Consider the following 20,486-nt stretch of genomic DNA (forward strand, 5'->3'; position numbering starts at 1 on the left):
ACTCATGAGATATTTTAGGAGTCTTTGATCTCAAAATCCTTCTGCTCCAAACACAGTAGTAACATAGCAATGACAGTGTTTTGTTCTTTAGGAGACCCATGAATACTGGGTGTGATTCAGACTATTGCCCATCTGTGTGGTGTAATATTATGGGCTTAACACCAAGCACAGTAAAGTCTCATCATCACCATCAGTGGATTTTGGATTATGTATGTGCAGACTGCTCATCCTGAACAGAGAAAAGGCAACACAGTATTCTAAAAGTGGGATGAAATTAAAGATAATTGCAACAGGATATGGATCTGCAAAGGGAAGTGTACTGAGCATGAAACCCCAGGAAGCTTATTCAAATTTTGTCATGTGTTGGTAGTCTAATGCAAATATGCAAATATAGCCATTGGCGTGGAGTTAATACCTCAAAAATATTAAATATTTTTTAAAATAATTTTTGGTTCTATATTCTGACCATTTGTGTTTGCTGTCCTCAAATATTTTAGCAAGCAGGTTTATTTGTAGAAAAACTAATATTTTAACCAGATATTAGAGAACACATGCTGAAAACTGTATGCTTAGTAAATAATAATAATAATAATAATAATAATAATAATGTATATGTTTGCTCTAGGAACAAAGCCTAGAAGTTGTACTAAGTCTGACCAAAGAACGCAAGCAGTGGTCGGTGGTGAATACCTCTAGTGGCAACAGGCAAAAGTAGTTTTAACTTTGACTCATATACTTGCACCAAGATTTTTACTAGATGGCTGATTATCATAAAAAATTTGTTGTTACCAAACAATTTGGATACATTGGAAGGAACAGCAATTTGTTTCTTACCACGCAGAGCCAGGGCGTGGGAAACGACTGGTCCCTAAGGAGTAGTTGGCTCTGGTCTACACCGGAGAGGTGAAATATGACGGCACATTGGTGCAGGAAACCCTGCAGCCGCTCGGCTGGGGCCCGCTCGGCTACAGCGAGGGCTGGCACGGCAGGGGCCGCGGGGCGAGGGAGGGCGAGCCGCAGCCCGGGCGCTCCCTCGGGCCCTGCCTTGCCCCCGCCCCGCCGAGGCCCTTCAGGACGGGCGCCGCCCGGGGCCGCCGCGTTGCCGGGATACGGGGCCGCGGCGAGGCGGTGGCGCGGAGTCCGCGCCGGCCCCGAACAGTGTCCCCCGGCCGGCGTCCCCCTGCCAGCGTCCCTTTGCCCAGCCCGGAACGCGCCTGACCGCCGGCCCCCTCCGCGGCACGGCAAGGTGCAGGGTTTTCGGCTAGAACGTCAAGTGATGGGAAGCAGACCGAGGAACGCATCCTCAACTCCCTCATCCCCCCTGCTGGAACCTTGCTGAAAGAAAAATAAATGAATTTTGAATCCCATTGTGCCTACTCAGTACCTGAAACACCCGGGAAAACAAGAAGGGAGCAAGAGGCGGGCGCTGGTCCGTGGGCGCAGCAGGCCACTGCCTGCTCTGCTGGCCCCCAGACAAACAGCGATGGCATTGGCAAAGGGTGAGCCAAGTGTCGCCGGGCTGGAGAGAAGCTATGCCACCGAAAATCCATGAACCAATTTGTTTTTAAACTGCTGCATGGCAAGAAATGAGATGCTGAGCTTGGCAGAAAAGGACCCTGGAAAATGTGATTATGCCTCTCTTTTGATGGGGCTGTTATAAATATTCATAATATTGCAATTTTGGAAAAAGCGGTTGTTTTGGCATGTGGTTTGGAATAGAAAACTAACTTCCAGGCGGTTCTCTGCATGGACAAAACTGGAGTCAGGTTACTGCTCTGCTGCAGAATGTGCTTTTGTTACTGAAGAAAACGCTACACTGCGAAGTTTTCAGGACGTTCACAATGTGGTTGGAGTATTAATTAAAGAGAAATGCCTAGGTAATTGATGGTGGATTTCAGTGAATGAGCCAAAGGAAATGAAACACGGGGTTTCCCCATCAGTGGCAAAATATTGCCATGGCAATGGGTAGCTTTGCCAGGAATAAACAAACAAACAACAACAGGCTTCTTTCAGAAAAAAAAGTTTAGAGAATTTTCTGTTCTCACCTCACCATGTCTGTGCCATTGGACATCTTGGAGGGGAGAAGATGGTGTAGCCTACTTATGCAAGTCCCACAGATCCAGCTCCCTTCTTAGTAGGTACAACTAGATCATTTCCAGAGTAAGAAGTTACCCTTATACTGGGGGATGGAAAGGCATTAACATTTGCTTAATAATTATTTCAGTGCCTTGGCTACTGTAATTCTGTTCCATTTTCTTACAGAAGGTGGAAGGGCTCAGAAATAACCCAGGTTTCTGTCACTCTTAGCTGGTGGTACTTCAGGAGAGACTGCTGACAGGGAAGGTTTTCTTAAGAGCAAAAACATTGGCCCACACTTAAATTAACAAAGAGCTTTACAAAAACACAACAGAGAAAGCATGGGAGCTGAGAAAGCACGAGCTGCTCTTTCTTCCACAGGCTCGGATGCCTGCCTGTGCACAGACACTGCTGTCCTCTCCCAGCAGGGCCTTTGAAGGTGGCCATCTGCCTCTGAAAGCTTTCTGGACATTTCTGGCTGCACCCAGAATCCTACAGTCCCTCAGAGGGTGCAGTCCCAACACCTGGTGTGAGCTCTGAGTGTCTCCCCTCATCGCAGGGAGATGGGCTACAGCCACCTGCCAGTGAAAGGGTTCAGCAGTGCTGGTGTCCTGCCTTGTATCCATAGACAATTTCCTGCAGTTTTGCGGTCTCTGCCCATAGCCTGTGAAATCCCTGGTGGGCACTCATATCTGGATATGCACTAAGGCCTTGCTGGGATTGTTTCTGAGGAAGATAGACATGGCCTGATGTTGATCTTGTGATTTCATGGCTTGTAGAGCAGAAGCAATGGGCCAGAGCCAGGTGGCCATCAGGTGAAATCAAAGGAAGGGTAACCAGAAGTCAAAAGAGATCTTATCAGGAGATCAGGTTGTCACCTGGTGAGGAGAAAACATCCATGTGATGGAGCCAATAGTGAACCTGACTGTATTAAATGTCTGTACCACTGGGTTGACCCCAGTAGTGTTTGTGAGCTGTCTAATGTAAACAGTCCAATGGAGAAGTGTTAAGACCTGTTAAAGTTTGCAAAACTCTTCTAATAGCAATACTATATTGAACAAAAAAATCATCCCATATGGCTTCCCAGCCATTTGGCATTTGTTAGTTTTGTCTTACCATTCTTAATATAGTAATGCTTAGGTGCTGCTTAAGTTCCCTATACAATATTTAATGTAGTTCACTGTAAAGTCTTCAGGCTGAGAACTGTATCTTACAGAGCACTCAAACCACACCTAGCACTTATTTTGATTGCAGCCTCCAGGCAGGATTGTAAAGGTTCATTATTACCACCAAGATCTGTCCCTATCCTGTCACTTTTCAAAGAAGGTCCATTCTTAACTATATGTTTAACACAGCTGGTATTTAAATGACAATTTGCTTTTTTTCCATCTAAAATGATCAAACCAGTTCCAAGCAAATACATTTTTTAACTTGAACTTTAAATTAATGTTGTCCATATAGAACTATGCCTTATCCCCCTATGCCTTTATTTAACCAGCTCAGAAAACATGCAACAAATGAGAAGTGTTCTTTTTCTGAAAAAAAAAAAAAAAAAAAAAAAAAAGCAAAAAAAAAAAAGCTGTCTTTGGGGTCTATTTTGCATGAGAAAATATTTTGTTTAGGAATGACAGTCAAAGGCATTCTCTCATACATTGTAATATTTTCCATGTGTGGCAGCTTGTTTTTCAGTGGTACAAATATGTGCAATAAAGGCCGAGGATAAAAATTAATCTAACAGTTTTTGCAGCAATGCTTTTGATGGTTTCATTCTATTTCATTTTGCTGTGGATACTGCCATTAGTTCTGCTGCTTGCAATATGCGAAGCATAATTCTGAAAGGTTCATGAGGTTGTAGGGATCCAGTAAGAGATGACTGATTTCTCCCCCCACACACATACACTCCACCCCACACCCACTCACCCACCCACCAGCAAAACATAATGCTGTACTATTTTTGGAAACAGGGAAAGGGCCTCCCTGTGAAAACAGAAAGCAGTGTATTTCTCAGTTACATCACTTTGCAATCTAATGCTGTGTTGTGCTCAGTGTTTTTGTGGTGATGCAAGTCTTTTTTTTTTTTCTTTTTTTTTTTTTCCCTTCAGCCGGTTGGATTTTCCCCATCTTACAGCACCTCGCAGGTCTCTTCTCTGAGCAGTACGTTGCCTGAGTGAGTGGAAACATACAGATCAGCTGCAGGTTTCTATCTACAAAAACAGAGTGAAAGAGAAAGAAAAGGGTTGGGAAAGCAGAGACAAATATTGACCTGGACTTATAGAAAGACATCCAATGGCTGAATAAAGAACCCTGTTCATGTTTTGGGATATTCTTTCAACTGGCTGGAACGAGAGCGGATCAAAAGAATGGGAAATGCCAGCAGACCCTTTAGAAGAATTGCTTATTTCTTATGCCTTTTATCTGTGCTTTTGCTGACTGAAGGGAAGAAACCAGTGAAGCCAAAATGTCCTGCCTGGTGTACTTGTACCAAAGATAATGCTTTATGTGAAAATGCCAGATCTATTCCTCGCAGCGTTCCGCCTGATGTTATCTCACTGTAAGGGCTGTAAGCATTTGGTTATTTAATTTATGATTTAAAATGAACTAGGATGTGTGGTGTTTTCAGTGCATACAGAAGGATGCTTGCTGCAGGGAGTACCTCCAGCATTCAGAATCATCAGCTAGTGTGTTAGAATTGTGCTGCATTATTGAATCCTGATTTTTATCTCTCTTTCATCTGTCTGTCTGTCTGTGTGTCTGTGTATGTGCACACATCTCATTTTATACCTTCTTGTATAGTACATGAAACCTGTCACATTATATTCGGGGGGGGAGGTATTTTTTTTTACTTATATAAATAAATTTCTCTGTGATGACCAGATCAGTATTATAACCATAGATATATGAGGCTACATTAATGTATGGTTGTTTTTTTCTTCTTTACAGATCCTTTGTGAGATCTGCTTTTACTAAAATCCCAGAAGGGAGTTTTTTGCTCACACCATCTCTGCAGCTTCTGTGAGAAATATTTATATGATACAGTTTTTGTTATGAAATGTATATGTATTCATAAATATTTCAGAAAAGGTCTTAGTATTAATTTTATAAGAAACAGCAGCAGAAGATTTATTAGATCATAAAATACAAGACTTTTTAGCAATTTGAAAGATAGTGCAGTGCATGTTTAATTTTTACTTTGTATTTTGCAAGGCTATCTGTTGTCAGTGCTACTTTGAATGCTTACATGCTGAAGCTTGTGGTGACAGAATGTATGTTATCTTCATTGTACTTTAATTAACATTACAGTAAGGACTTGAGTGTTGCAACAACTATTCTTGTTTATTTTCTGCATTCCTGGGACCTGATCCCAGTATAAAGCTGCCCATTTGCAACTCCCATGGCCTGTGAGCTCAGAACCCTTCAGATCAGGCCCGTCACTGCAGTGGGACAGGTCCTGAAGTCCTTTTCCATGTAAAATTGCCATTGACTTCTGTGGAAGTTTAGTCACTTTAGTGGGAGTTTTGCCTTCATAGCACCTGGAATTGACCCTGTTTTTTATTTTATTAAAAGTAATGACGATTTTTTTCCAATTAAAGAAACTGAAGTTGTTATTTCAAAATCAAATACTGTTAAGAGGTATACATGGAAAGAGAGTATTTTGGGATGTTTAACTGTTAGCTGCATTTCAGCACAGGATTTTTACAGGCTCACAGGATTTCCTAGAAATGTGGGCATACGATTATATAATTGTGAGCTATACAGAGGTAGAGGGGGTGTAACCTGAACTGTTTATAGTGGATGTGCTGCCAGCCTGACACACACCCAGATTTGTCTCAGAAATCCGGCAAGGCAGACTCCCCAGTGTGATCAGAACCAAAATCGGATGTCTGTCCCAAACCGACTTCCCGTGCACTCTGGATGTGGTCAGAGGTGTAATGTTGATGTACTGGAGTTCTCTGGCTATTAAATTAAACTGGTGGCATACTGACAGCTGAAGCCCTGACCCTGGCTGTACTCTGCTACCTCAAGTGGAGCTGATAAGGAGGTGCAGACATACTGTACAATTTTGGATACAGGGTAAATAGGTAAATGCAGTTACTATGGAAACCTAAATGCTTTTCCATGGTGCTTTATTCCAGAGAAGCTTTTCCCAGGTGGTCATAGATCACAAAAGGGACATATTTCACATAATTTCTGCAATGGGCCTTTCAAAGGAGAGGAAAAAAGAAAAAGCAGCAGCATTGGTGGAGCTTGTATCTGAAGAGAGTGAGTAGGACATCATCTCTCTTGGCTACGATACACCACCTACACTTAGCAATCCCACTGCAAAGCAGGCAGAATTTGGCATGGTGGAGTAGGACAGACACAGTCATCTTATTTTGAGTTATTATAGTGCCTGGCACAGTGGGCTTGGGCAACATCTTATGGCATTTTGGTAATGATAATAATTTCCATTTCTACTGTACCAAGAAATGCATGTTCTACACTGCTGTTCATCAACACTGCAACAAAATCTATGACCCCAGAAAAGCAGGGTTTGTTCCACTATGGGCTTTAATGAGTGATCTCTTTTCCAGATGTATTTTTAACATGGTAGTTGAGCTGCTTGCCATCCTTGGAATGTCAGGCTGCTAATCTAAGGCAAATGACTCCTGAAACACAGACCATAGGAGCAAAATTGTATCTGTGGGGACAACACTCCAGTTTGTAAATGGGAAAGAAAAATTTTCATATTTGGAAGAAGATAGTAAGGGAAATAAGACTATGGAAAACTTACGTTAATTAAACATTACAGTAAGTTTTAGCTTTGCGTGATTATAGCTGTATTACGGTAGGTTTAATTTAGCCAACAGCAAGATTTAGCAGCTTATATGTATTTCTATAATAATAGTAATAGTCTCCAGCACTATGTTTTTGAAGTCCAAATGTAACTGGGTATCTCCAATACACCAGTCACAGATTTCCAAATATGGAATATTTCTGCCACTATTACTATTTACTACTATTTTTAATGTAGTAGCACCAATGGTCTCTGGAAAAGTCATAGTCTTGAGCTAAACACTACTTGTTACTCCCAGTCCAGGAGAGCTTTTCTTCTTGTGTAGTATGGATGGTATGCTCTGTGCTCTTCGTGTGACAACAAAAATACAAAGAACCTACACAGCTATGGTGAAGTGCCAGCAGGAGTGTTCCCTAAATGTAGAGAAAACCTCCCAGCTCTCATCTTCAGCACTTTTATCTCTGTATATTAGCAACGTGCTGAGAGTGCCCTTATAAACTGATGACAAGAAAGCCCGTAGAAAGAAGGGAGGTAATCATGGCATCAGGATTTGCACCTGCTAGCACTGTGCTGTTCCTGCCAAGTGATACAGTCCCTAGATACAGTGCAGTACCTTCAGCCTCTATCTCCAGAAGTAGCAAGTATGGTGTTTGAGTACAGAATGGAGAAAAACCACTTTGTCCATAAAATACATGTGATACAGCCGTTGGGGAGAGGTATGAGTTGGGAGGCCAGTGAGCTCACCAAGTGTGAGACCTATGCTATCAGCCTGGCAATCTCTAAAATAGCAATACTGTTTAAAGAGATACCACTCTGTTCTCTAAATTATACAGTAGAGTGCAGAAAAGGAAAAATTATCCAGTCAAATCACATCAGAAAAGTAAAATTAGTTGCAGGATTTAATAAATTGGTTTTCTGGTTCAAGGACTCTACAAAAATACTTGTTTTCTCTAAAATTGAAGTACTTCTTGATTTTGACAAAAAGGAAGAATTTCCTGCTTGTATTTTTTCATACACTTCATATAGGAACGTACCTAAAGTGGAAAAAGCACAATCTGCAACAGCCAAGTGAGAAAATAAATTACCTGCAATTTATTCTGAATGTAAACTTCAAAATAAGATATTAACTCATTAAGTGGTTAAATTAGTACTTGGAAATCTTGCATTCCTGAATGTCTAAGGACGTCATCGTATGAATCTATTTATCCATCAGGTCAATTGATTAAAATATAGATGTGCATGTAGTATTCCACTGGGGTAAAGGTCATCGTACTTGATGATGTCTCACCACAATAAAAGTGTGGCGGTCCAGGGCTAGATTATAATGGACAAATGCAAACACGGCTGATAAGCATAAATAAAGCTGGAAAAATCAATGCTAGTCCATTTTTAATGCTTACAAAATTACATAAAATGAAAGTGTTGCTGGTACTTTTACTGTTAGATGCATACACTAAGAGTATCTCCAAGAGGTATAATGAGGTCTTAAAAATAATTCTGACTTAAACACTGACTGAATTAAGAGATTTTTCTTTTTTTTTCCTCAGTAACTTCTCAGTACACTCAGGTTAAATACACTCACAAGTTTAACTTAAAAGTTAAAGGATTTTCCTTCCTGTCAGTGTTGCAAATTCAACCTGATGTCTGGCTAACCAGCAATTTAAACCAAGACAATTTAAACCTCTGTAGTACTTGAACATTTCATTGTCGTCCTAATATATCTCCAGAGGCAGTTGTACAATCCCATTGTTTCACTGGCATGATAAACCCATGTTTACATCCCACAGAAGTCAAAGGAATTTTATCAGATGGCCCCAGTTGACAATGGTTGGATCCTTCCCTTTGCACCACACTATGGTGCTATATATCAGCCTTACAGTCTTACTTACAGTGCTTGCACAGAAAAAACATGAAACCAAGCAGTGGAAATTTGGCCTACCATGGCTTGCTGAACCATTTTCTAAAGCTGCTAATAACCTAATGGTCTTTTGTTTTGCATTTCTTTATGCAGGTTGTTTACGTCCAACACTTTTGATGTTATTAGTGATGATGCTTTCATGGGCCTTCCTCATCTGGAATATTTGTGAGTGGACAAAAGTATATTTCCTGGCATTATTGAGTAGAGGGGTTGGGCTTCCAAGTTCCAGGCATTGCTTTGACCAGAATCACTTTACGACCCATTACAGGTTCATAGAGAACAACAGCATTAAGTCAATTTCAAGAAATACTTTCAGAGGACTGAAATCTTTAATTCACCTGTAAGTAAAGTGATTGAATATATTACTTGATGTATTTAATACAGTAACTGAACCACTGTGTTGTTGAATTTCTCATTTTCATATATAACTGTTCATATTATATAAGTAGTATTAATAGTAATTTAATTAGAATGTTAATCTTTGGGTTTCCATCAAAGACTTCCAAACTGTGGTATGTGTAGAAGGCAAAGAAATACGTGTTAGGCAGTAGTTCCCTGACTTTCTCTGCTTGGGGCACAGGGGATTCCCAGCTGAGCATGTAGAAGCAGGGAGGAGTATGAATTGGGAATCTTGGCACTGATGAGGTGAGTCCCAGTTTGGGACTTGGAAAGGAGGAGCTGTGGTTAGGTATGTGGGAGGCTGAGGGGTGGACACACACCTCTTTCCACGCACCCTAGTCTGACATGGATCCAGGAGAATATTGCAGTCATTCTTTGGACAGGCCATCACTGTCTGTGCCTGTGTCCACTTCAGACAGTAATAGTATCCGCAAGAATTTGACTAAATCAAACTTGAAAATAACCCACCCAAAGCAGTTTTAAATAGAACACTTGCAACAAGATGTATTTATTATGGCTTACTGATCTACTTCTTCCATTCTGCACCTACCCATCTCAGCACCCTGTCCTCTCCTGCATGTGAGCAAGAGCTTCCCACAGTTAGGATCTGTCACCCGCTGACACTGGGATCTGCTTACCATTCCTTGTGTGCTGCTCAGCCCTTTGGCTATCTTGGAAACATGGCCAGCTCTTGCCCTCTGACCTGCTGCAGCCCCTTGCTACATTAGATGGGAGGGGAAATTAGTCCAAGGCACTCTGGATGCCGATGTGGCAGTAGGAGCAATGCTGCCCATGCCCACACCAGGAGGGGCATTTCTGACACTGTGCCCAGCAGGTGAGACACACATTGGCAACAAATACCTGCAACATTTCACTGCAAACAAGAGTAGCATCCTTGTCTCTGAGCTAGGGAGACAGTTTTTTATACAGGCTTTTGTCTCTTATCTTACAGCAAGTTTATCTTTTAGTAATAATTGTACTTTAATGAGGAATAAATTTTTTAAAAACAAAATACACACTACAAGAAAACAGAAAAAAATACAAAATAAGAAAAGGAAGAAAAGGAAGCATCTGTAGTGTGCCTGACATGGATTTATACCCAGTTCTGAGCATCTGCATTCTGAAGCATGTCATGGGGTGCATGTCATAGGCAAGGGAGTGGATTCTGACCTTTTGGCCTTAACATGATAATCTCCAAGAGGGTTTTGAAACAGGGTCATTTAACTTTTTCTTTCATATATTTTGACAGAGGAGAGAAAGCAAAGGTTCCATTTTAAACAGTTAATGCATAACTATAATTGTCAAATTGCAATTTACCACATCGTCACCACCTAGTAAATGTACCATAAAACACTTTATGCTTTCCCTTTTGGTCAGGACAAGATTTACAGCTGGCTGAAACCAGGCCTACTGTGGCTACTTGTGTAGATAAAGTTACTTACGGAATGACTGTAGGTCTGAGGAAGAGGAAGGAGAGAGGAGAGGGAAAGAGGTACATAAGAAGGCTGTGCACATCCGATAACAATCCATATTAGAGGTCCAGGCAGAATTATACTGTTGTCAGAAAACACAGATAGCTGGATAAGGCTGGTAACTGGGAGCCTATCTTCAAAATATTTATGCACGAGTAGCTTTATATTCACAAATGGGTCCAGTACATTATTTATTATATTCATTTACTTATTTAGTAGCTGCTTCTCCTAGTGAACAAATTGCTTTTCTAGAACAGAGGAAGGCACAGTTTCTTCTCCACAGAGCATTTAGTCCAAGACTAATCTCTTGTCTTGCCTGTTACATTGGTTTCTGGGGATGTCAGGAGTTTCACGAGAGAAAACATATGCAAAAGACAGAACCACATTTGAGGAGCAACTGCCATTTGCATGCACATTTTTGGGGCATAGATTTGTGCATCATGCTGCTCTTGTCCATGGAGCACTATTCACAAAGACAATGAGAAATTTGTGGAAAATAACTGCAGAGGCACCACTAGTTTAATTTGCTTGCAGAACCACTTGCCATCTTTTGGGAAAAATTGCACATACACATTAATAATGATCATTTGGCACCCTGAGGCACTTTTCATTTAAGAAACAAGAGAGTACTTGTGTACGTAAAATATATTTAAAAGAATCATAGTAAATGAGCATGCAAATAAGTTCTATGAAGTTAGATAAGATGAACTTTGTTCTATTTATTCTATTACTTCCTTTTCACAACATAAACTGTGGAATGCAGTAAGCTATCCAAACATTTGTACTTTTATAATGCGATTAACTTCAATAATTACAGTGTCTCCTTATTGTAAAAGAGAGCCATCTAGTATTTATTCTTGTGCAACAGGATTTATTTTCTGGTCAGAGTACATTTAAGAACAGAAAAATTTTAAAAAGATTGCATTTTTTTACTAATTTACTAATTTAATGTCAAAATCTTACAGTTGGCATTGGACAATAATTTCTATGCACAATACATAATTTTGATTGCATTTCTTTCAGAACTGTCACCATAAGTTTAACTGCATGTTTGAGTCAAACTTTACTCTGTTGTTATAAACCAAATACCACGTACAGCACCATCTAGTCAAGACACTGTTTTCTAGTATATAAGTATGCTTTTTAACAGTGGAATATAAATTGCGTAATTTTCATTCAAAAATTGGCAAATGCATAAACCTTGCCTAAATTTTTCTGTCAGTCATATTCCCATGGCAGTGGTGAAGAACATCGTCCCTATTAGTTTGCTATATAATAACATATAAAAACTATATAGGGCATTAAACTTGTCTCAGCTTGCAAGTCCACACAGCTTTTTCCAAGTGAATACCTGACTTTTAAAGAATTGCTCTGCAGCATGAAATTGCACATAAGTGAAGCACATGATACATTCACATACAGTGTTACAATGAGGCATACTCTGAAAGTGGTGAAGTCAGAATGGACTAATGGAAGCCTCCCATATTTACTATTCCTGATCAGACAAACACTTATTTTTAAATCAGGCAGCAGACCTAGTACATCTGGGCTTGTTCTTGTATGTGCCTATGTGTCTTTGTTTGGCTAGAGAAATTGTGGTTAATAGATAACATTTATGTTTACAAATTAAAACAGAAGAGGTTCTAAGTCTTACTAGCTACAGATTCTAACAGATCTTAATCTAGAATGATTTCTTTCCATTTTTGCTTCTTCTCATAAGAAATAAATAATTCTGTTAATTGGAAGAGGCATAAACTATACCTTACAACATTATTCTTTTTCTATCATGCCCCCCGTGACATCTGAGACCTTTGGTGGACTCACAGAGACAGTGACTGAAATGTAATATACTGTTTGTTCAAAGCCTGCTCACATTTCCTCATCACTTTTACTAGCTAGGATACTCACTGAATTTAAACAAGTTTTCCCAACATTAAAAACTGGGAATTAATAACATTTTTTTGCTGGTCTAATACAACTTACACACACACATGCACATTCCAGGAAAGCAACACATGCCAATCAGCAATTTATAGCCTATTACTGCATATTTTCAAAAACTATCAGCCAAGCCTAAGCCCATCAGCCCATAGTAGTAAGATTTTCCTTCCAGAAGAAGCGCAAGAAAGTGGGGAAATTGCAGTGATATGAACACCATGTATTGGGATCTCATTAGGAAAACATCAGTAGATCCAATCATGACTGTTTTAAAATGTTAAATGGTGTTGGCAAAACACCAAAGGTGATAGCACTTTTTACCCTGCTAAGTGAAGTATTGTAAATGCTGTAAGGCTGCTGAAGAGTGAGAAAGTAGAAAGAGGCATGGCATTTTAGTGGAAGGAAAAGTCACAAAGTAAGTGAGCTATTCTTAAAAGCAATCTTTTAGAACTAAGTGCTGGAGAATACCAGTGTTCTTTGTCATAAGAAAAAACCCCACACAGTATACCACAACTTGCAAAAATGTACAGTTTCATGAACTAGCACTAATACTGAAGTGTTTTCTTTTACAGGAGTCTTGCAAATAATAATCTCCAGTCACTTCCAAAAGACATATTCAAAGGCTTGGATTCTTTAACAAATGTGTAAGAAAGCAATTAATTAATCTATTAATTATACTAGAAGTATAAAGAGATTATTTTAGAGGACTTTCTGAGTAACCATTCAAACCAGTAGCCAGTAATGGATCTTATTACTGGGTAGAGACTACACAGTATGGATAGGCTTGCAGTTTTTGTTGTTGAGAATTTGTGATAGTTTTGAACATTCCACCAGTTATGAAGATAAGTAATATTGTTAGTATTTATGTAATAAAGCTGCATGTTCATTAAGATTTCGTGATTAAAAAGGGAGGATCCTTAGGGATGCATGAGAGAGCAAGGCATGTGGGGAAGGTGGAAGATATTTAAGGGAGTAACATTTTAATGTGTAAGCAATGTCTGGGAAAGCTGTCTTTTCTCAATAAAGCATGTGTCTAAGTAAGTATCCCATACTAAATCTAATTGAAACCAAATCAAAACATCAATTTGCTTAAATATATATATATATATATATAAAATACTAGTAAAACCACAAAATACAGATAAACAGATAAATCTTATAGTTGCTTTAGTGAAATAGATCCTGTTTAGAATATACCAAATCCCATTTCATCTGATCTGGGATAATAAACAGAAATCCTTGGCCTGCTGCCTGTATTAACAAGGTGGGCTGAATTCCTAGTGCAGAGCTGCAGTAGTAAGATGTGGACGTGGCCAGTGTATTTGGGAGCATTACTTGGCACGACTGATCGTGGCCAGGTGGTCACACAGTCTGGTCCTGGCGCTTGCCTGTTCCTGTACATACGATGGGAAATCTGTCTGAAGACAGCTGTAAAAGACTTGAACAGAACTCCTTTGCTTGTGTCTCCTGAAGCCCCAGATGAGTGTATCTAAAGGAGATAGTGAATACTGACCGACTGACCATCAGGTTACATTAATTCCTATTTTGTTATCTAGAAAGTTCTTTCTGAGAAAGGGTAATCCAAAAGAAGCAGGGGTCACTAGTTTGGTAGGCTTTTGCCTACCTGTAAACTCGGGGAAATCAATAAAAATTTCTGACTGATCACCAAGTTAAGATCTCCTGGATTACCTTAATATAATTAAAGCTGTGTGGGTTCTGGTATGCAGGTTTAGCTATGGGTCAGGACAAATTAAGCCAGGAAGGCCGCAAGTGAGAATAAGCAAGAGGGCACATACTTAACAAAAGCCTGTTTTGTTGTTCTCTAGGAGAAACACATTAGCTGACTACTTATTTTCGATGCATGATTTATTTGTTGTAGAGATCTTAGAGGCAATGCATTTAATTGTGACTGCAAACTGAAGTGGTTAGTGGAGTGGTTGGGCAGCACCAATGCAACTGTTGAAGACATTTACTGTGAAAGCCCACCAGAATATAAGAAGCGCAAAATCAATAGCCTCTCTCCGGAAGAGTTTGATTGCATTATTACAGGTAATGTGCCTCAAATTATTTAATCTTGTTAAATTAAAGTTATAGTTTTTCATTCTAGAGCCCCTTTTTGCAGGAAGGCTGCATTCTGGATGGGATTTCTACTAAAATCAATATTGAACTCTTTGATGGTCTAAGTCTGACATGGGAATCATTTAGGAGCAGTGTCCCATATTGCAGTATCTACTCAAACTTCAATATGTTACATAAGGATTTGGAAAACTTGGACATAGAACACTACCTCTTTTTATTGAGAAAGATTGAAAACCAAACTGTAGTGCTCCTTTATCAATAGAAAAATTGGACTAGTGATGAAATACTGTAATTTGTAATAAATTGGTATTGGATAAGCAGACTTTTTTTCAGTACAGTATGTAAAGTATCTCTGTAATTATCATCTGTTGTGTGCACTTTTGCAGAATTTGAAGTTTATCAGTCCCTGCCATACCAATCTCTGTCAGTAGATACTTTCTCATATATGAATGATGAACACGTGGTTATTGCTCAGCCTTTTACCGGAAAATGCATCTTTCTTGAATGGGACCATGTGGAAGTGATGTTCAGGAATTACGACAACATTACAGGTATGAACGCTGCTTGACAAATAACATTACAACAAATTATCCAGGAAGTGGTACTAACCCTGTCTTTTACTTTTCTCTTTATAGGTACTTCAACTGTTGTGTGTAAACCTATAGTAATTGAGAGCCAGCTGTATGTCATTGTCGCACAGCTGTTTGGAGGCTCCCACATATATAAAAGAGATATTTTTGCTAATAAGTTTATAAAAATTCAAGATATTGAAATCCTTAAAATCCGAAAACCCAATGACATTGAAACTTTCAGGATTGCTGAAGACTGGTATTTTGTTGTTGCAGACAGTTCAAAGGCTGGTTTCACCACGGTTTACAAGTGGAATGGGAATGGATTTTATTCCCATCAGTCTCTGCACGCCTGGTACAGAGATACTGATGTGGAGTATCTTGAAATATCTGGCAAACCACATTTAATTCTGTCAAGTAGTTCCCAAAGACCTGTAATATATCAATGGAACAAAGGAACAAATGAATTTGTTAAGCGGTTTGATATTCAAGATATGGAAGACGCATATGCAGTGAAGCATTTCAAAGTGAAAGAGGATGTATACATTTGCTTAACAAGATTTATTGGGGACTCTAAAGTAATGAAATGGGGTGGTTCAGCATTTCTGGATTTACAAAGGATGCCATCCCGAGGGTCAATGGTATTCCAACCACTTCAGATAAATAATTATCAATATGCCATTCTTGGAAGTGATTATTCTTTCACTCAAGTCTATTATTGGGATGCGGAAAAGGCAAAATTTGTGAAGTTTCAAGAATTAAACGTACAGGCACCAAGATCTTTCATACATGTCTCCATCGATAAACGAGATTTTCTCTTTGCTTCAAGTTTTAAGGGAACTACATTGATTTATAAACATGTCATAGTTGACTTAAGCGCATGACACATAATTCTGAGATTACATCAGACTTTCTACTGTAAGTGGACAAAATGAACTAAATGCATGATGACTCTCTTATCTTACTTCCAAATGAATGCCTTTAAAAGTTGAGATTGCTAGAACAAAGTATTACTAGTATTTTCATCTTTAATTGTCAAGTCTAGTGGTGTTGGAAGTTGCATTTTTTAACAAAAAGAAATTAACTGTTCTTTGCATCCACAATATGTAAATACATGTGCAACTGCATCTGTTGCTATAAAGAATATTAAGATGTACTTTTCCATTTATTTATTCACCTGTTTGAAACAACTGCCAAATAAAATGTTTACATTTTGTGTCTTTCACATTCCAAATATTATTTGCAGGTGATACTTTTTATTTGTGTATATATTATACACATATAAAATAAAGCCAAGAAGGCATATTGCCCAATGCAGTGTTGTAATGCATAGAAGATGCACAATATTGAAGATCAGGTGGGTTTTGCTTATAACAAGAAGTTCTTGATAAAGATACTGCATTGAAACACAAGCCTATAGATTATCACCTGGACAATCCTTGCAGTTATGTAAAGCTTCACTTATTTAAATAGAACTCTAAGCAGAAAAAAGAATTCAGTTACCTAGATGTGGTTGTAGGATGAAGGGTTCAGTTATACACATCTAAGTGCAGGATGGGCCATTGTACTGTGTATAGCTAAAAATTTACAAAGAACTCGGCAGGATAAAAGATAAGGTAAAGGTCTGTGTTTCTTCACCTGATGCTGAAGCAGCAGAAAACAAATCTCTTGTACAACACTGGGGCTGTTACTGTGCTGAAAAGCTGAAAGCTGGAAGCAAAGCTTATTTTTCAGCTAGCACTATTTCTATAGCTGAACTGTCAAACATCACTTGCATGAATTCTGTGTCCTTGTCAAGTCTTTCCACTGTAATTGCAATTATTTAGTCTTCAATGAATTTATTCCTTATTCTGAATGAAGCTAGTGAATGGGAAGTAATTTTTTTCCACTACCCTGCAATGAATCTTAGTAGCAGGTACTTCTGAAATTCAGGGAATTTTGAATGTGGCAGGATAAAGTCAGTTTGTATAGTGTATGCAATTCCAGGGAACCTAACTATATCTGTTAAATTATGCCAAATCTGAATTTGGCATCAAAATCCATTACAAGCTCAAAGTTAAAATAGTCTTTTGTTTACATACATCTAGTGCACCACTTGAGAGAAACCTACACTGATGCTGAAAATGATTTGGTGCAGCTCAGGAAGAGAGCTCAAGTTTATTTTAGACACCTTTGCATTCACTTAAGTTATCATTGTGCTCCAGTGCCATCTTCAAAATATACACATGAATACTCTGTTCATTTCTACACATTTCTACCATTCACAGACAATGATTGGTGAATAAAACTAATCATATTATGCAGTTCAGCTAGCCACATGAGCTGATTAATGTATATTTTAGGAAGCCAGTCCTAAACAGTATGCTTCTGTAATAAAGAATGGAGGGGTTTTTATATTTAATGTTATTTGAAAAGTAAGAAATCTCACCTGAACAATACTACTCTAATAAGTTAATTTTTCTGATGCCTTTTTATCCATAGCTGCTAAGTATTTGGCTTAATAATTACCTATTCCGTAAGTATTTACAATGTGAGTAGAAAGATTTTAAACTATGTTTCACAGCTGAAACCTTCCAATTTTTTCTTAATAAATACATTTCCAAAAATCCTCTTAATAAATAATCTCTTGTTTGGCAGTTTCCTTTATATGTCAAACCATATTTCCTTTATGTGGTTTTAGCTTTTATATGAGCATGATTTCAAACCCCAGATGAACCCAAATAATACTTTTTATTATTTCTCAACATTGGCTACACATCTGTGATTGCCAACTCAGTTTGTCCATTTCTTCTTCAGTGCTCTTTGCATGGGAAAGGAATGAAATACAAAGTCATGAACCCATCTCCAATCTACCAGCAAACCATTAAATGTTTTCTATTTCTTCTTGTCTTCTGTTTCAGTCTTTTACTTAAGGTCCAATTGAATTATGTGCACTGTTTCTGATCTGATTTTTCCCATTGTACTTGTGCACACTCTATCAAATTATAAAGATAATGGCTATGTATCCTCCTCATTATGAACATGTTATCCACATCTGGCTGAATTTAAGTGGAATTGGAGAAACTTGCTAATCTGCTACCAACATTTATTTACAAACAACATATTGTGTACCTTGAAAAATTTATGTTTCACGGAATTGTATTTCAGAGCCAGCCAGCTTTGCTGGCTAAGGCCTATGCTATAGTAGTGCTATGATTGTTTTTCTGAGTTACCTCATTCTGAAATAATATGACAGACTTATGGGAATTCATTGTTACTCCTGGGTTTAAAGGAGGAATTTAAATGCCTGCAAGGGTGTGAGTCACTAGAATTTTACATTCACAGTACATACAAAACTAGCCATGGTACAGTGGAGGGTAGCAAGGGATTAATCTGCTGGAAAACGCAACTGTGATATCAGTTTGGTTGTTGTCTCAGAAAATTTTACCTGTAATCAAGCATTAGTGATTTGGGAAGTTCTTAATGCCTATGTAATTTTTGGAAGGCCAACTAATTACTATAAAATGCTGAATTGAAACCCATTCTCTTTTGAAGATCCCTTTCTTTAGTCAGTCAGGTGGAGACTCACAGGGACAAGAGCCAGTTTCTTATTGTGTGAGTATAGCATTTCTTTGTGCCACAGAAGGAACTGGGGTATTTTTAGAACAGAACTCATAATCCCTAACGTAGAAGAGCGTAAAGGCTCATTAGGTGGTTCCCTGAGCTGTTTCTTCCTGATTCCAGAAACTGGCCTTTTAACAGCTCATCTGAGCATAAGGCTAAGACCATATTCCATCCTGGTTCTCTGCTCAGTATTCCTTCTGATATCAGTGGAAGAGTCAGCAAAAAACGAGAATAGAACCTTTTATCATCGATACATTGGTATTTTTTTAAAATGTTGTTTTAAAAAACCTGTTTCTTTCAGCAAAGTCTCTGTTACTTGTGGTTGACTGGCTGTCTTCGGTAGTTGTAATGGATTTTCTAAACTCCCTAATTGTTTTGTTTATGACTGACAGAGTATGTAAGCTACTAAATGTATTACAGAAGACAGTGTTGAAGGTTATTAATGGGTACTGCTGATCCTCGACGCTCCTTAGTCATGTTAATGTCTAAGACAGAGAAAAAGAACATTAATGGAATAGTATTGTATTTTTACAACTACTTCATTATATTTTTAATAGAGCACAAATATAAAAGAATATGCACCTCTCTACTTTGGAAGAGATATATAAAATACATTCAGAATATCTGATACTATACCATGTGTAACTTTTTTTATTTTGTCTGTTGCAATGTCTAGGACTTGCAGGTTTTTTGTTCCTACTTATTTTCCATTAAAAAAAAAATTCCAAAATGCACTCTGCTACTAAGAAGGAAATTCAGTAAGGAAATATCTTGTTGAGTAAGGTAAAATAAACAGAAATGTATTACTGGTTTGTATTTAATTTTAATTATAACTTAATTATTTTAATTTTTTTAACTTTATTTGAAGGGGTTGTAACAGCCACTTGAAGTACACTTGATGATGGGAAACAATTATTAGCATAGTTCATAACGTGTGATATGCTTTGATATGTTCCAGTGGGAAGCTCACTAACAGCTGTATTTATGTATATGAGCATTACAATATATTGTGTTAGCATTCAGTGGAAAATAAAGAATGTTTAAATCATAGAAGTAACAAAAAGTCCTCAGACTGACAATAGCACCAAGAGAAAGCAGAGAAGTCAGCATGCCCAAAATGTTACAACTAGGAACAGAATATAAGCCCACAGCAAGTCTCAAGAGTGTGGAAGTTTTCCCCTTCAAGGAAGTAATTTTCTTTCCATGAAACACGTACCAGGTTTCTCCTCAGTGGAGACCCCTGAAAATCCAGATAATCACCCAGTTCTTGCAAAATACAGTTAGAAGCTTACAAACTAAAAGCATTACATCCATGATCCTAATATGTGGATTTTTTTCCTTTTGACACCTCTCTGTTACATCAGAGTGGTAACACAAACGGAATGGTGAGTACACTACTGCCCAGTAAAAGGGCCAGGGCTCTGCCAGGGCCAGACAGAAGTTAAGCCAGGTTCAGCAGATGGAAAATGCAAACCCAAGCACTCAATTCACTCAGCTGTTAATGCCTCCCCCACTGCCTAGCAGGTTTTCTCTCTGATTTGTTATACATATTGCCAACAGTTGCCACTACCTTTCATATGTCTGAAAGCCTTCTCCTCTCATTCTTGCTGATCTGGAGCCCTAGGCGTGGTAGTAAAGCTGTGATTTAGACTCCTATT

General features: G+C 38.5%; 1 protein-coding gene across 4 annotated transcripts in view; it reads left to right on the plus strand.

Annotated features, from left to right (window-relative positions):
- The window catches only part of LGI1 (leucine rich glioma inactivated 1), a 32,411-nt gene extending 12,533 nt beyond the window's left edge, over nt 1-19,878 (plus strand). The window contains exons 2-9 of one of the 4 annotated variants that reach the window (XM_032115468.1): nt 4,179-4,627; nt 5,017-5,088; nt 8,862-8,933; nt 9,037-9,108; nt 13,150-13,221; nt 14,457-14,626; nt 15,043-15,207; nt 15,292-19,878. In XM_032115468.1, coding sequence (XP_031971359.1) covers nt 4,437-4,627; nt 5,017-5,088; nt 8,862-8,933; nt 9,037-9,108; nt 13,150-13,221; nt 14,457-14,626; nt 15,043-15,207; nt 15,292-16,109 — 1,632 coding nt within the window. In that variant the 5' untranslated portion in view covers nt 4,179-4,436 and the 3' untranslated portion in view covers nt 16,110-19,878. Of the gene's footprint in view, nt 1-4,037; nt 4,637-5,016; nt 5,089-8,861; nt 8,934-9,036; nt 9,109-13,149; nt 13,222-14,456; nt 14,627-15,042; nt 15,208-15,291 lie in introns of those variants that run through there. The other 3 variants (XM_032115469.1, XM_032115471.1, XM_032115470.1) reach the window with 3 other exon arrangements.
- Nucleotides 19,879-20,486: the final 608 nt, after the last annotated feature.

The sequence above is a fragment of the Corvus moneduloides genome, chromosome 8 (assembly GCF_009650955.1).
Source record: "Corvus moneduloides isolate bCorMon1 chromosome 8, bCorMon1.pri, whole genome shotgun sequence".
Classification (NCBI taxonomy): domain Eukaryota; kingdom Metazoa; phylum Chordata; class Aves; order Passeriformes; family Corvidae; genus Corvus; species Corvus moneduloides.